Source organism: Paramormyrops kingsleyae, chromosome 23 (genome assembly GCF_048594095.1).
Source record: "Paramormyrops kingsleyae isolate MSU_618 chromosome 23, PKINGS_0.4, whole genome shotgun sequence".
Classification (NCBI taxonomy): Eukaryota; Metazoa; Chordata; class Actinopteri; order Osteoglossiformes; family Mormyridae; genus Paramormyrops; species Paramormyrops kingsleyae.
Genome location: NC_132819.1, coordinates 10,708,803 through 10,726,736, shown reverse-complemented (window position 1 = coordinate 10,726,736; position 17,934 = coordinate 10,708,803). Strand labels below are relative to the sequence as shown.

General features: G+C 43.4%; 1 protein-coding gene across 1 annotated transcript; it reads left to right on the top strand.

Moving 5' to 3' along the window:
- The first annotated feature begins 10,979 nt into the window (after positions 1-10,979).
- LOC111839654 (stathmin-like) lies at positions 10,980-14,631 on the top strand. The gene is made up of 5 exons (XM_023803750.2): positions 10,980-11,108; positions 12,709-12,749; positions 12,944-13,116; positions 13,356-13,547; positions 14,021-14,631. Exons 2-5 carry the CDS (start codon positions 12,734-12,736, stop codon positions 14,087-14,089), a joined length of 450 nt encoding a protein of 149 aa, XP_023659518.1. The 5' UTR covers positions 10,980-11,108; positions 12,709-12,733; the 3' UTR covers positions 14,090-14,631.
- Positions 14,632-17,934: the final 3,303 nt, after the last annotated feature.

The following is a 17,934-nucleotide window of genomic DNA, read 5'->3' as shown; positions in this document are numbered from 1 at the left end:
GTCACAGGCGGGGGGGGGCAGGATGTCACAGGCAGGGGGGTAGGCAGGACGTCACAGGCGGGAGGGGATGGCAGGACGTCACAGGTAGAAGGGGGGGCGGGGCGTCACAGGAAGGAGAGGGGGCAGGGCGTTATAGGCAGGCAGGATGTCACAGGCGGGAGGGGATGGCAGGACGTCACAGGTAGAAGGGGGGGTGGGACATCACAGCCGGGGGGGGGGGGGGGGCAGGATATCTTGCCTTGTTTAGGCCTGCAGGCAGCATTACCCTGTTATACTGCTTTTCCTTTCCTTTCCTGCACTGTCGTGCAGTTAATTACTTTGGCAGTGAGGAGTATGTGCTGAAGCGTAGGCAGGATATGCTGCGTTTCTGCCCTTGACTCAGGTCCCTGGTGCCTTAGGACCCATTGGTTTGGCTCTGCTCTCTGCCATTTATAGGCTTGGGCAGAGCAGGCCTGAGAGCTAAAACAAGCTGCAGTGTGTCACCTCCTCCTCCCGGGGTTAGGGGCACCTTCACATCGACACTGGGCCTCTGGACGCCCCACAGAGAGGCCAGTCATGATCCAAGGGAGGTGTTTGCTTGGCTGATCATTTAGCAGCAAACCCCATGGCTGCCTGAGAAAAGGCAGGTTACATGTGTCGCTCCTCTGCCTTTACAAATGATTTTTATTCCTGAAACAATGCAAGGAGCTGAATTCCACTTCTATGCTGGTTGAAGGTATGTAAGAGTGGTATTAACCAGTAGCAGCTCTAGGCTGGACTAGTATCAGCTGTAGCGTTTTGTGTGACCACAGTCCAGAAGCTCTACTGGGAACGGCCTTTGATGGATCAGCTCTCAGTTTCTTTAATATCAGTTCCAATGAGTGAGGAACAGCAGACTCCATAGATGTGCCCTGCAGTGGTATTACAGCACGGCACTGCACTCTTTCTATGTCAGTCCCGAAAAATACACTGGAACTTTCTACACCCACAGAACATATTTCATAATAATATCCTGGTATTTTGGGAGCACCTGGGTGATGCCTCTGCAATTAATAGCTAGCTGTTCATAGTCAAACCCATGAATGCTTTGCCATCGACGTCTGTCTTGATGCGAATCTGTAATGAGAAGCACACTGCGGGTAATGGGACAGTGTCCCTGAAAAGACCGTCATCCGCCATCTGCCCCCACAGGCAAAGGCACAAGCACAAACAAATCCGGCGGCACATATGCTTGTAGGAAGAGTGTCGCTGGCTGCCGGTCACCCTTCTGGAAGTGACAGGAATCCCCTGCAATTAAAGCGGGCTGCCATCTTTATCCACAGACCCGTGACAGGCAGCAATAGCAGTTAACAACAAAATCTGCTAGTCTGTTTAAAGAAGGCGATAGCACAGAGATGTTTGCGCAAAATCAGGTTTTTTCCATTGCATTGAGAAGCACCTTGCATATGTGTAAGTTTACATGTGTGTAGCAAGTTTCTAGTAAATTAGCAGACCTTGAGACGACCTTCGTCCTTACACTGGCCAGAGTTAGTGACAGTGCTATGTATCACATGTGCCCTTCCTGGTTTTAAGATCCTCTGTCACTCTAATGCAACCAAGTTTTGAAACATTCATGTCTGGGTGTATGTACTTCAGGAACTCCCACAAGGGGGCAATGGAGGTAAAATGAGTACTGGACTCCGGGACTGAGGGAAGAGGGAAGGAGGAGTGGATCTTGGAAAAGAAGAAGATGGATAAAGGTTGTGGAAGGGGGACCACACAGAGGAATGAGTGTGGAGGAGAGGACAGAGGTTTCCACTGACATCAGCTGTTCAGTAGCTAACCTTGTGTAAAGGGATTTGCTGGTTACTCTGAAGCTTCTGGATGCACCTGAAACTGAGGGTGCAGAATAAGGTCAGATCTGACTGTCAACACAGCATCATCTGTAAGGGGTCTTCAGAGAAGCAGGCTCCTTAGCATGAGGAGTACAGACTAGCTTTTAGTGGGGGACAGAGGTGCGTTATTAAAGGTAACCTCAATGAAGACGGAACAGACAGCACGTGGCATGGAGTTACACACAAGGAGAAGCCCGGCTCTTGTACCCTAACATAAGGTACTTACCCAGAATTTCCACAGTCAAACAAATAGATATAACATTTCATTTCCTAAATGGGCATCAAATTTGGAGTGCCTAGTTGCAGAATAACTGCCTCAAATTATCAATCCATGAAATGGGAGATAGGCCTAGTGCCAGAAACAAAACCCTGTATCCTGTGCTCCAGCAGAAACATCAGGCATGTAGCGATAGTACAGAGTGGCTTAATGGTAGCTGATAGTGTACTTTCTGTGAGGACAACTGACACATTTCATAAATTCCAGCAAAGCTTATGTCCCTAGAAGAAGATCTGATTTACCAGTATTGCACTGTGACTATCCAGACTGGATGTAATTGGGCAGGATGGTGATTTAGCTCAGTTAGCTGGAAAGATCATTCTTCTCTGTGTGAAATTACCCCCCTATACTATGTCATTCGTGTAAACAATTAGGAAGTGCACAATTTGACTGACGTCCATGTTGGAATATGATAAATATATTCATTTTAAAACAGTAATAATGCTCATTTGGGTCTGTCCTTTAGTTCTGTGGCTTTGTTAATTGAAAAGACTTTTTGTTCACTAGCTATAATTGCATGAAGCATAATGGAGACGGTCCTCATGTTGGTCTGGTGAAGAGACAGGTTAAGCTGAACATTAGCTTTAATAACCTTACTCATGTCTGTCGCGATACCTCTCTTTGGCTCTCCCTCTCCACCAGCTTCCTCCTCTTTCTTGTCATTTTTCTTTATAAAGTAATAAGCTACAGACCACTTCATTTTTGTAACACGTTAACACCACCGTCAACGGCATTGTTTCACACGTTTTATCATCAGCGCCTATACGTACGTACTCCCACGTGCAGGTAGGGAGAGACCAACTCAGCAAAACAAGAGAGACAAAATGAGCCAGGGAAGAACAAAAAACTTGCAATCACAATTCAATGACGCAATACCCATGCCAGAGGAAAACATCCTAATTACTGTCATACACTCGCGCAGATGCGACCACGTGAAATTTTAACTCGCACTCTCGTCTATGGGATGGATGATTAATTGCTTCAGTGTTTTTTTGCTGCGGTGTCAGAAATGCATTATGATTCTCTTTACCACCAGAGGGAGCCATTTGTTTACTTATTACAAGTAAAACGCTGAAAGAAAACTAGCCATTTAAGAAAAAGAACAAAATGGTGAGACATTACGAGTTCTGATAGACGTAAACATTTCAAGGAATTGTTATGGAAAGGTGGTTGATAGATAGACCGACACAGACAGACAGACCGACCGACACATACAGACAGACCGACCGACACAGATAAACAGACAGAAAGACCGACACAGACAGACAGACCGACACAGACAGACAGACTTCCAAGTAGAATAGGTAGTAGCCAGAGGTGACTGACAAAGACCAGTAAGCCGTGACCAAACAGAAGGGCTCCTATCTGGAGTTTTGTTACCATGTTGTTTTTTTTGGCACTGGGTGAAATACTGGTTTGGACGTTGGCTGAACAAAAGGTTGCACATTTCGGAAGGGACCTCTGGCTTTGTTTATATGCATTTTCAGCTTTGCAGACGGGTAATCATAAACCATCAGAAAATCTAGATGGTTCCATTTGCCCATATAAAAAAACGGAGGGTGTTTTGTGAGGAGCCTGGCCTGTTATTATAGGCTGCTGAAGGCGGACACGTAGGAGAGAGGGTGCCATCTCCGGGTAAACATGTATGGCAGCTAACGCAGCAGGCTGGCCGTCTGGATTTAAGTCTGCAGGCACTGTTGCCATGGAAACCACATCCAGATACAGTGGAGCACTGAGGCTGCTTTTCCTGAGAGCGCTGTTATATCCCACATTACTGCACATTACACAATCATGACAAATAAAACATTTCAGTGACCATTTTTGGCAGATTCTCATTATAGAATCTACTTGCATCACTTTGCATCGTCTCTAATAATCTCTGCCCAATTATACTTATGTTATAATAATTCTGCCTCCCTGAACAGAATAACAAACAAGACAATGGATGGATGGATGGATGGATACTGTAATAATATACAGTTGTATAATAAAATGCTAGTAAACTGATGCGAACATGAACCACATCAGAGGTGCACTTCTGCAGATACTGTACCTAAATGACTTGCTCTCACATGTAAAGTGAGCCCAGAGGAAGGCTCAGTGTGCCTTACCCAGCAGCATAGCCTCACTCCCTCTGCTGGATTTCAGTGGGTGGTGATGTCATCTTCCTGTGACAAGGGGACTGACTGTCAGCCCCAGCTGGTTATTAAGAGAAGTAGTTATTTATTCACTAGGTGTCTCATAAATGCATCCTTCCATGTGTTGTGACAGGAATAACAGGATCACCACTCACCCTCCCTGATCTATCTGAATCCAGCATTAAATGTCTACTAAACACCTCTCCTGGAGAATTTCACTGTAGAGCTTCTTACAGTGACGACAGCCTTGGTGCTTCTAATCAGAGCAAAATACTATGGTGAGTCCTACAGTGTGGCCGTAGACGTCGCAGTTGCAGACAACGTGGCTGCAGATATTGCAATTGCAGTCAGACAATGCGGTTATAGACAACGCAACTGCGGAGACAGTGGCTGCAGACATCTGAGTGGCTGACACTGCAACCGCAGAAAGTGCGGCAGCAAATCTCAGCCATATCGTCAGTGACTAAAAAGCACAATGAACTGCAAAATGGAGAGAAAACCATGCAGAAAATCATCACTTTACAAAACGACTTCATCACTAAACTGCACGCCACAGTCTCCTGACCCAACTCCCACAGAGTAGCTCTGGCACCAGTCGGAGTTGCATTCCCATATTCATCATATCCGTGTGAATGTCAGTAATGCCACTGTAATACTGACACACAAACGAAGCAGTTTCTAGCACAGCTCACTTGACGCCATCATGGCAGAGAGCAGTTAAACAGTGCTGATCAATGTCTGAGGCAGCCAAAGGGTGTTTCACTTAAAGCAATCTGTCTTGGTGGTAAATGTATATCTGTTCAGGATAAAACACATTCTAACATTAGAAAATATACAAATAAAAAGTTATAAAAAATATAAGAATTTGATATGTTCTCCAAAATGTTCCTGAAATCTTGCTGTATGTATAGAACATTACAGGTTTGATTCCGCACCCTCTCCTTTCATGGATTTATTAAATTTCAGCAATAGCTTATTAGATGGTTGCTGCAGGTACTGGGTTAACCTGAGGAACACTTTTGAATTGGACAGACTGACACACTTTGACAGGAATTAATTCATAGTTTTACACCAAAATGAATGTAATCCACACATGATTTCCTCTGGCTGCCTGAGACATCTGCACAGTGCTCTGTTCACTGTCTCACTTAGCATCCTGCCTCCTCCCCACATCTCCGGCGTCTTCCTCCCATGGCTGTAATAGAGGGGATCAGTGCCGAACACCTCCTCAGCACCTCCTCTTACCCTCAGCAGAGCCTGTAGATTCTAATGGAAACCTTGCCCCGACGGAGCTGTCGTTGACACAGAAAATAACCACATGGGACAAATTAAAGTGGGCCAGTCGGCCATCTGAGGCTTGGAGGGGAACATCACTAATGTAGCGGCAGTCAACGGTGGAATCCGAAACACTGTCAGTACAAATGACACCCGACCTGACGACCGAATCAGTCTGCATTATGGGGGGTAACATCCAGACCACCTTCCGCTGTGTGGTCTACAGGCAAGGGGGGTCTTTGTGCTGCCAAGGGGGGGGGGTCTTTCTTCTGCATTGTATGAGGGCAGAATGCTGACCAGATTCAGTATAGACTGCAGGATTAACTGCGTCCCACTCAGTCATCCGAAAAGGCATCCATTTGAAACTTTTTCTAGAACAAATGTGAAAAGGACCGAGGGAAGGACAACGTGGAGACTTTGGCTGTGTGCAGTATTTAAAACGCCCTTTTCAAAGAAGCCTTCTTATGCAAGTCCCTGAAGTCTCAAACAGACTCACATATGCTCAGCTTAAAGTGCTCTCTGTTCTGATTAATCCAAGAAAACATGCATATTAATGAGAGGTCAGAAATACAGTTGTATATAGCATGACATCATTTGGAAGGGAAGAAGGTTTGGTGTGGCAGTTTCTTTATGTTCTTACACCTTAAAGTGATACTGACATGGCATGAAGGTCCTGCCCAGTGTCTGTACCAGTAAAGCAGAGCCCATAAATGCTGTACTGTAGTGTGAATCCTCCGTAAGTACAGTCGTCCCTCCAGATTCGGAAATTTGACATTTATGGTTTCAGTTATTTGCCAGTTGACCAAAAACAATTAATTAAATGGGGATATTTTGGGACTTGCAGAAAGATTGCAGAAACTCATAATGCATATGCCAAAACTATATAAACATTAAAAGTTATTTTTGATTAAAAGAAAACAAAAGAACTGTGAGATCTCGGAGGGTACACCGCACATCTTTATCTCAGTAACCATCCTCACTGATGTGCTAACTGTCTCTGTGACTCTGGAATCTCGCATTTCTAGCAGTAGTTTTTAAACGTTTTAGTGCCATTAATTTTGCATAATGGGCTACAGGCTACATTCCCGGGGATGTTCCGCCCATAACCATCACAAATGTGAAGGGGTGACTGTCGCCCCCTGTATCATTACTGTATTATTAACGGACCTTCTAATGCGAAGTAGCTTTTAGGTCAAAATATGCTGTTAGCCTGCAAACTTCAGCAACTAACTAGTCAGAGGATTCTGATTATTATCATCAGGCCACCCTCACTGGAACAAGCAGTGAGATCCAAGGAGTGAGATCCAAGGAGTGAGATCCAGACCCATGCTGATAGCGTGCTGGGCACCGAAAGTCCATCAGCACAGAGACTGTTTGTCTGTCCATGTATGGCTGTGTGTGTGTGTGAGAGAGAGTTTTTATATAAGAACTTGTGATGGTTTTCTGCGTACCTGCTTTTAAAGCAGGTGTCATAGCACAGACAAATTAATTTTAGGAGTAGAGCCTTGCAGACAGCTTATGCAGGGTTGCCAACTTTGGTCAGCAGGCTGGAGTTAGATTTTCAATTTGAGATTTTCATGTATGTAACAGTTTCAGTACCTTGTGAATAGTCTGCAGGGTTTGCAAAATGACCCCAATGGTTTTGAAGTCGATAATTTTAGGTTTATAACGGAACACTCTGGATTGGCTGTAAGGTTTCTTGTGAGAGCCCGAAAGTGTGAGTGTCGCGCCAGATGCGTCAGAGTTGGCAGCCCTGTAATGACAAAGTGCTGGGGGCCCAGCAGGGGTATCCAGCCCCTCACCTGCAGCTTTCCTGTGTTCAACTCTCTTGTTAACTTGCTGAGAAGTAAAGCTTTGCAAAAGAAAGAAAGGTTGACATTTGTATAAAATATGTGGCTAATGTGATTTGATCAGATTTTGCCCAGAACAGGGACCCAGACAAAGCACAGTCCTCAAGGACCAAGATGGGATGCCATTTAATGAACCAATCACAGCGCTCGTTTGTAAACTCCTGTTGTTCCAGTGTGCAGCCAGATGAGAGTGGGTCATGCGTCTTCTTCAGTCTGATGGGCCCTAACCCTAATTTGGAGTTTGTCTTAGGGAGACACAACAGGCTGTTGGAAAGTATGAAATCCGCAATTAAACAAGCTAAACTGTGGCTTCCCATCATACAGGGGGCTTAAACTATCAGAAAAAACACCTTTTCATATGTGAAAAAGCCATAAAATTTCTACGCCTAACCCTAACTTCAGTCAGCTATCCCTGGGTCAGTGGCACTGAAGACAGCATGAGGAAGCCACCTAGTGGGCTGGGGGGCCCTCTGCTGGCGGGGCACAGACAGCCTCCTGTGCCATCATCATTGCTCACATCATGTCACGTCATCACATGCTTCTGGTTCGCCCAATCACCAGCACTCCCTCTCACCGGAAGGCCAATCACAGGGCTCTTTTCACCTGTGGCTCTTTCACTGTGTTGACACTTAAAGATGGCTACCATGGTCATTTTATTTTTACTTGTTACAAAAAAACCATGGCACAAAAATTGCGCAACTTTCTACAGATATTATCTGAAAGGTTTTTTGTAGTGTAACAAGCCGTTTTTGGTTGATTTGATACATTTGTTTCTTTTATTGAACGTCATTTTTTTCTGTTATTGAAAATTTGGACGTATGCGTCCGAACCACTAGGCGGCGACAGGTAAAGAGTTAAACCCCAAAGTCTTGTCTCACTCCTGAGCTCGGGACATTTCAACTGACTCGGGGCAGTAGCTCTGGCTTCTGGTTTTTGGTGTCCGACCTACAATTTTGGGCTCCACTCCATCACCTGGTTTGTACCCAATAGACCACAGCTCGCTTATCTGCTCCGTGTCTGGATCCATATATAGTGGAAAACTTCCATTACATATAACCTCCAATGCTTCCACTTATACTTGAATTGGGTCAATAGTCAAAGGAATCGTTTTCTTCATTCTTAGCTAATATCTGCAATATTATTTGGGCATGGCCACCTTTGATGTCGACAGTACAAGCACAGGAGAGGTATGGATCTCTGACGGGGGAGGGTCATATTCTACAACCGCATAATCTGAGTTCTATCACATTTTACTGAAAGCAGAAATGTTCAGTTCAGAGGGTATCAGGTTTTCTTTGCTTATCCTGTGGTGAATGGCACTATTTACCATGTTGCTTTATAATTACAGTTTATTACTGATGCACAGTGATTGTCAGTTAATAGCAACGGTCTCACTGCTACTGAAAAAGGAGAGTCACTGTGCAGAATCTGTACTGTACTTAACTAGTGTACTGTAGTGCTGTGCTGTGCATACTACTGCATTAAAAGGGCATGGAGGGTCACTGTGCAGACTGCTGTACTGTACTGTTGTACTGTGCATACTACTGCATTAAAAGGGCATGGAGGGTCACAAAGGGAATTTGGCAATGATCCTGAAAATCACGTCATAAAATGACATGCTGAAAAGGGGCCAGTGATACTAATGAAATGAGGTTGAAGAACTTCAGTCACCCTTCCACTGCAGAAGAATACAAAGCTACACAAAACTGCATAAAAAGCAGGATGAGGAATTAAGGACTGACAACAATGCCAAGTCTCCCAGTGGCTGACACAGACAAAGCCAGCTCGCTTCCCAAAATGAGACTTGCCTGCTTTGAATAGTGTCAAAGTTCACTTCAAAGAATGACCTGTGTAGTTCAGGATCAGGGTCAGTATGTCCAGCAGACGATCAGGTAAAGCTGGACCCAGCAGCTTTGCCCAGGAGGGTTTTCAGCTTCAGTACTGCATCTATCTTCCAAGACAGATCTGGGAGCATGAAGAATTCATACACAAAACCATACAAACCCCATAACTCCCCCTGAGTGTTTCGAAAAATTCCAAGGATAGACATTCTCAGAAAAAATAACGGTAGCTCACATAGCTATAAAAAGCCCATGAAATGTGAACATAAATAAAAAAGATAAAGGCTTAAGTGTATTAAAGCTGTATTTGGGCTCCTTAGTGAGTAAGATTGAGAATAACAATACACTCTTTAAAGGGTCAGGTATAGTTGGATTATGAAACTGCATACTGATGAACTTGACAAAAAAAGCACTGTCAAAACACATTGATTTGAAATTAAACTGTTTTCACATATTTACATAAACCTCATAAGTTTGTCAAAATACTGAGACTGGAAATGGATAAAACAGAAGTTATATTTAACTGTCAGTATTCAAAATCTTAAAAAGGTAGATGAAGTTAAAATATTAATTGATGGCTAAAAAGATGACACATAGTAGGTATCATTTGATGATATCATGATAAACCATCAATGTAACTTCTAAGTATATGAGATAGGAAACTGCCTTTGATTCCTGGGAAGCTGTGAAGCATTTTCACTATTTTTGGGTCCCTGGTTTTCAAACAAAGGCTTCAGTCTTATGCTCCTATCAGCCTGCCCATGTGGTACAAACCAGAGCAGCAGAGGCTGCACTACACAGTCTTCAAATGTCTCATTTTCTGACAAAAAAGGGAAAAGTGCTGACAATGCATTCTCATAGGCAGTGGGACTCCATCGCGCAGTACCTCCGTCATGATTCTACGGAAAGTCCACACTTGGATGCATAGCCACGGACAGTATCCAGCTACAATATGGTACCTAATTGGTGATTTTAAAACGAAGAACAAAAAAAGGTTCACTGGCAATGTTGGAAACAACATGTCAGTACCAACACAAGGTAAACGTGTGGTGCAAAACACTGGCCAAGACCACACATAGCAGAGGACTCCTTAGACAGGCTACGGTAAAGTCCGCCCAGCTGATGCATTTCTTGATGAGTCAGAGATCTGAGTGACTGATGAACCATTTTATGGACACAACTCATCCAATTTCCCCTTTGTCAGGCCTATTGTATTTCAGACATATATATATACTTTCAGTAGTTTAAAAATACTCTGGTAGAATATCAGAGTGCTTTACAGAACTGCGATAGGCTCCCTCACAGTAAATTTCGCCAGCAGCTGGGGGGGGGTCCCCCACAAATATTTTTGATTTTTGCTGCCCTTTGCGGTACCGCACAATACATTTTGCTGGGAAAACGCCCAGTATGCCAGATGTCCAGTCCAGTCCTGCTGCCTTACAATGCCTGCCTGATTCAAACCGAAACACCATTCAATCTTAAAACCATCAATGAAAATGAACAAAAAAAACCATCAGAACCCTTTTCAGTTCATATGATATATTATAAAGCTTCAATTGTGCTATAAACGGTGTCATTAGAACGACGGAGCTCATACACATTTACCTCATAACCAAAGGATGGACGGTTGAAAAAAAAAATGCAGGCCGCGTGCTATTGTTTTGACGGCGAAAAAGTGAAAAACTACAACTTCCAGATGGTCGGGGAAAAGTTGCATCTCGGCTTCCGATTATACATAGCCAATCACGGCAGAGGAGCAAACATGACGACATTCGTTTCAGTCCTTTTTTGCGCGAATTGGTAAGACAAGGCTGTAGAAGAAATTTAGACCTGTGAGGGGCGTATTGTATGATTTCACATTTGCTCTTGTGAAGGTGGGTGTAACTAAAAATAGATGAGAATTATCATTATTATAAAAAATATTTTCTTGTTAAAAATGTGAAATGCTATATTAAGGATGCAATTTTTCAATCAAAATTTAATGGCAAACCTGTAGCCAACGAGGTATCTAGCATTCAATGAAAATAGCATTTTAAAACTGGTATCGACGCAGTATTGTGTTGGACTCGTTTTATCTGTGCCGTGTTTTTGTTACGGGTAGTGCGTGATGAGATTGTTCACGACAAGCCTTTATTTAATAGTCCCCGCTGTTATACTGGAAGAAAGGCGTGTGCTGACACTGACAGGCAGAGTTCGATCGAGGAGAACATAAAAAGCCACCTGGGATAAATTTCGACTGCGTTTGTTTTCTGACTCTAGTCTTAATTTCGCAATATATATCGCCTGTTAGCTAAATGTCTCAATCTGCAGGCGGTGTGCTGAGGGCAGGGATGCTCGTTCCCAACCAGCCGCACACAATGCGCGGCAGGTGCATGCGGCGATGGCAGCGTGTGTTCATCGGAGTGTTCAGTGATGTTGACGGACGCAGCCCTCGAAACTGCGCTCGATGGCTTCTCCCTTTGTTGGCGATGCCGCGCGGGATGGTCGCGGGCGAGCGGGCGGTGCTGGGCGCGCTCCCGGCTCGCCTTTGTTCGCAGCTGGCATCTCCTGTGGGTGAAAATCCGACAGGAGGGATGCTGATGCTACTCATGCAAAATGAGGAACCACCCTAATAACAGCAGTAACTAAAATGTAGAAATATGCTACTTACAGCAGATTTGGCTTCCAACATATGACACACTCGTTATGGTAAAATATCGTTATAAAAATGTGCAGTAAAAAACCTTTCCTTCCGGCTGGGAGTATCACATTAACCGTGCGGGTGGAGAAGGAGAAGGGGGCTCCGAGTTACGGAATTGTTTTTCTTGATAGACGCTTTCATGCAACGACATCATGGCTGTCGCGTAAATCGGGTAAAAATGTCATCATTTTTGTGGGAACATGTTTGGTTTGTGAGAAACAATAGGCGGCTGTGGGTGTGCTGGTTAAAGACGGCACTCCTTTGTGTGGACCTGTTTCTGTGCGTAACAGTTGACAGAATGAAAGGTAGAGGCTGCTCTTCCTGTGCAGGTGCTTCAATCACTGCGTTCGCCTTTGTTCAAATTTTAAACTATGTCAAATAAAAAGTGATTCCTTAGCTTTTAAAATGTTAATTGTAAAAGATGCTAAAATCAGTTTTCATGTACCTTTAAAATTAATTTGTTTAATTTTTAAATGAGCCTAATATATTACTACAGCATTTTCGTTGGGCACAAATCTTGCATATCTTGGTTTCCAGGGCCAGAGAATGTTGCCCTATATAATTGCTTTTCGGTCCTGGATGGAGATTTTGCGGCTCCATACGGGTGGGGTTTGTGCGTCTAAAGGAAACTGGTTTGCTGTGTATTACAACACGTCAGTCTATTTCCATACACCAGTATGAAGAATCACTAAGTGGGGCGATTTTCTAAGTTCCGCCATAAGAGGGCGCTGATGGCTGTTTTCAACTTGAACGTTGAAATGCTAATTACGCAATTACTTTTTTTGTATGTTTAGGTGAACCGATTTTTTCCCTGTCGGAATGGCATCCTCTGGGAGTAAGTTCATTCTTATTTGGATATATTGCTTACCTAATGATGATAATGCGTGGCTTGCATTTTCAGTACAAAACCAGCTGACCCCAAAAGTGTAGAGAACTGAGAAGTGTTGCCATGTCTGGTTATAAAAGGGACTGAATTGCAATCCTCTGAGCAAGGCAGTGAATTGGTCAATGATGTCTCTGCATCTGTAGACATTCAGGTGAAGGAGCTGGACAAGCGTGCCTCTGGGCAAGCCTTCGAAGTTCTCCTGAGTCCCACCAGTGGGGACTCCAAGGGCGAATTCCCCCTGACCAACCCCAAGAAAAAGGATGTCTCTCTGGAAGAGATCCAGAGAAAACTGGATGCTGCTGAAGAAAGGCGCAAAGTATGGCAAACCTTCTGGCACCTGCCAGAGATACTTGTGCACTGTTCAATAACTTCCAGGATAAAAACAGAGGAAGCTTCTGGACTAGTGCACTTTATTTATCGGAGCATTAAACTCCAGCTTGAGTAACAGCATACGTTTTATCAGTCACTGATCTATATAAAATTACTACCAGTTCCATGTGTATAGTTTTGGTTTAGCAACGGTAAGTTTGTTTGTAACACGAGCCTCTTCCTCAGTCTCATGAAGCAGAAGTGCTGAAGCACCTGGCAGAGAAGAGGGAGCACGAGAAGGAGGTGCAGCAGAAGGCGCAGGAGGAGAGCAGCAACTTCAGCAAGATGGCGGAGGAGAAGCTCAACCAGAAGATGGAGGCCAACAAGGAAAATCGTACGGCCAGGATGGCAGCCCTGAATGAGAAGTTCAAAGAGAAGGCATGTGACTGGCGAGCAAGTGGCCGCACCGAGTTTGCCAACAGGGTCTCACGTCAGGGCGCTGAGGTTTAATCCCAGCCAAAGCCTCCCCCCTTCACGCAGTGCAATTGGGGCATCTGCTCTTCACTAAAGGGGGAATTCTGTCACAGATTTTCAAATTCCTGGGTATCTTGATTATGCTTTAAAAGCAGAACACCCCTGCCTGGAATAGCCAGTTAACTTGCATCGGATAAATTTCACTGCAGGCTTGGAAGGGCTGTGATGTTGGCCAGCCACTGCATCCTCAGGCTTTCGCTGGGTGGTATCGCTCCCCTGGAGTGGAGTTTGTTTGGACCTGTAGATGCCCGGTTGTCTGACATAACCAGTGCCACCCCATGTCTCTTCTCTAGCACATTTCCCCTTTAAGTGCCATGCCACCTTCTGCACGTGCTGAAATGCCTGCCTGCTAAATGCTTCTCATTTGTCTGTTTCAGGACAAGAAGCTGGAGGAGGTGCGGAAGAACAAAGAGACAAAAGATGATGATGAAGAAGAAGAAAACTAAACTTGGGATTTTTTCAGGGAGGGTTTTGATGTATCTAAAGATCTATTTTTTTGTTCCCTCCTTTTTCTCCTCAGCCTTTCTCCAAAAAGGCTGGGCAGACATGGAAATTGTTTTTTAATTCTCCTGTTCCTCTGTCCACATTTACTACTGATGGGGTTCTTCTTTTGTGTGCTTTATCAGCCTCCATCTGTTTATACGCTTTCTCACTGCTTCTGAGCAAACTAAGTAAGCAGAGTTTCTACCCATCCGACATTGTCAGAGTAGAAAGTGCTTGACTTAACATTAGCGCCAGTATATTAGTCTGCTGTGGTGTTTAGACATTGCTAGTCGTGCTTCTCCTGCTTGCCCTGCTGCTGTATTTACTGTTTGGGGAGCTGAATGCCGAAGTTAGTTTAGTACGATTTAAAGCACAACTGTTTCTACCACCTTCCAGAGGGGCCTGATGCTCTGATGTGGCACAAAGGGTTCATGCACTTTGGGGCAGGTTTGTGCATAACTGGGTGACATGACTGTGTTCTACAAAATAAAAGTTTGAGAAAAGAGTGTGGCTGATTTGTGTGGAAATTAATTTTTCTTCGATGGCCAGAGAGATTTTGGTCGGAAATGTTCTTGACGACGTCGCTTATTGTCCTGCATTCTCACGTTGATGCACACAGGAATTCAAGCCACGCCCATTTTCATGAGAGAAATGTCGACATGAAGCAGCAATGGCACAATGCTGGCCGTTAGCTTTAGATGAGTCATTTACAGTTACTTTTGCTACTTAACCATCATATTGAAGTGTGTCAGTGAAATGTGTAGGCAGGAGACCTGCCTGCAGAACTTTATCACACAAAAAAAAAAACATAACTCGGTTTTTAAAGGGAGCCTGGGGCAGAGATCTGCAGAAATGTGACCTCATGAGCTTCAGATTTAAGATGACTATTTGAAGTAGATGCCGAAGGACTTTTACTGAGAACCGAAGACTCTAGTGATACCTAAAAATATTTTTTATCCTTTGAGACAAAGGGGCAAGTAGTCTAGTGAACTGAATATTTTTGACACAAGCCCTGGGACAATCGCTTCCCGCTGGGGTTGTACTAAGAGCACAAGCAAGAAAGCTACATCATCGAAGCTCAGCGTTGTACAGCTTTGTATTCATGCGAAATGATAGTAATGGTGTCTTGTGCTCATTCCAGTGGAACACAAGCTTTCAATTACATGTACTGTGGTACCAGCTCCCTTTGTTATGAGCCTATAATTCATTTATATTTAATATATTTTCCTGTCATAAGTTGATTACACCGTTACCATCCATGTGTCTATGAAACCCATTAAATTAAATCCAAAATAAAGTCCAAGCAACACCTGGAAGGAAGGACCTTCAGCCTTGAATGGATACTGTCAAACAATGGAGAAATGGTTAAGGCCGTCATGCAGGTTACAGTACATCGTTTGTATATGAGAAAGAGAGAGAGATACAGAGCTTTGGAAAAATTTAAGATACCACAGAAAAATTTTAGGTTTCATTCATTCGTCAGTTGATGGCTATGCGCCTGTGTAAAATATATGTTGTTTTGCAAACTCCAGCCCAGTTCTTCCCTGTTTCTCATTGATGTTTTGCTTATTGCCTGTACAGTATCTCCTGCTTCACCTTGTTCTTGTGTACTGCTGTAACTTTGAGCCTGGAAGCAGCCTGCTGCTCAGTGTAGCCTTCTGCCAGCAGAACCATGATTAAAACATGATTTAAAATTGCTGATTTTTTTTTTATATAGAGCAGTCTCTTCATTTTAAAACAATTATTGCTCTACAATGGCTATAATTCGACAATGTGAATTAGGCCAACTTGCTGTCATTGACCTACACCTCTAAAAATATTAATTGTTAATGTGTTGATTGTTAGTTTACTATAAGTGTAATAACATATGAAGGCGTGTATAAAATAGGGTGGGGAGAAAAAAATTAAAATTTCTAATAGCAATTTCCAATAGTGCGGAAAAGTTGTCACTGGACCTCGTTATTAAACGTGCAAAATATCTTTGAAATAGGTTAATATTTTCAGGGTCCGCAACGCGATCGAAGTTTTCACCTGTCACATCAATGGGCAATATACAGTATCCATTATCTATACTCATCGATGTTGTGTTTGTGCAATTTCACAACATGATAATCACTACAAAATACCAACGTTCAGGTAACGCAGATTTTTACTGGGTATCAGCCATACACATACATCACATCGCTCTGTGGCTCTACATGCATTACGATTAATCACCTGTCATGCACAGATCCACGCTACGTATCATCCATATCATAACGCAATGTAAAATTGTTCCTCAGTGCTACCAAAATGGAAAGTATTAAGCATGACAGTCAAAATGGTTAGATACACTATATTACCAAAAATATTGGGACACCTGAATTCAATGATTTGGAGGGGTGTCCCAATATTTTTGGTAAGACCCAGATGGATAAAGCGGTATAGATAATGGATAGTGTATATTGCCAGTATGTCAGTGTAAGCATGCTCCTGGGCGCCACATTTCTGAATGAGTCGTTTCCCACTTACTCATTGTCATTGACCGATTGTTAGGTTCTTGTATTAAATTGGGACAATTTTACATTGCGTTATGATATGGATGATACGTAGCGTGGATCTGCGCATTGATGTGACAGGTGAAAACTTGGATCGCGTTGCGGAACCTGAAAATATTAACCTATTTCAAAGATATTTTGCACGTTTAATAACGAGGTCCAGTGACAACTTTTCCGCACTATTGGAAATCGCTATTAGAAATTTTGATTTTTTTTCACCCCACCCTAGTATACAACGCGTGCGCTCTGCTCTTCAGGGATAAGAAGATTGTCTATCATATGTACAAATGGTAAACCAAAGGGTCAGGATCCAAAATGAAAACAAAAAGATCTGTGTCCACCCTGCTAGCGACAGTATGATTACATATCAAAGCCTTACACTGGTCACAAACAGACATCCAGTGCTAATAAATATCACTGCAAATTACATGTTGTATGTCCAGTCACATGCTATTATTTTGAATTGATGTGATACGTTTTCAGTTTTATGTGAGTGAATGGTGTGTGAGTGACTGGTGTGTGATTGTGCCCTGCAATGGGTTGGCGCCCCATCTTGGGTTGTTCCCTGCCTTGTGTCCATAGCCTCCGGTATAGACTCCGGACCCCCTGCAACCCTGAATAGGACAAGCGGTTAGCGAAAATGGATGGATCGACATTTTCAGTTTGTAAAAACTTCATTCCTGTCTCCTCTTGGTGCTTCTGTCTTGGCTGGCCTTAAGTTGAATTCAATAATACATTTGTGCAGCAGGTGGCACTCTTGTCTTGTGTGAGAAGCTATATTTTTGGCAACGCTCACTTTTGCAGTTCCTCATTCACAATACTCCCAATGTGCTACAGATGGTGCTATCTTTGCATCCTTCCAAACTGAAGTGACAACAACAAAAACAACAAGAACAACAAGAACTTCTCCTTCTGTTTCTATGATGCTCTGCATATGATGTGCTCATAATGTACTGTCCTTCATTGTGACACAGTCAGATCACATTGGGAACTGGCGGGATCATCAGCACAACAATCCCACGTCTGGTGGTTTGTCTGAAAATATAATGTCAGCTGTCCCTGGGAGAAAGCAGCACGATCAGTCCTAAGCGGAAATAAAAATGAGCTACATGAGATTTTTTTAATCATACTGTCAGGAAGTTGTTTGTCTGATAATAATAAGTCAATGGAAAGAAAAAAATACAGGATGTGCTCTGGATTAAATTATCATTAGAAATAACTTCTGGAGAGGTAATTTTCAAGACAACCTGCATCATCTGTGGGCTCTTGGT

Coding starts and splice junctions, on each gene's coding strand:
- LOC111839654 (XM_023803750.2), top strand. Junction 13,117..13,355: donor CTGCTGAAGAAAGGCGCAAA/GTATGGCAAACC, acceptor CCTCTTCCTCAG/TCTCATGAAGCAGAAGTGCT. Junction 13,548..14,020: donor ATGAGAAGTTCAAAGAGAAG/GCATGTGACTGG, acceptor TGTCTGTTTCAG/GACAAGAAGCTGGAGGAGGT.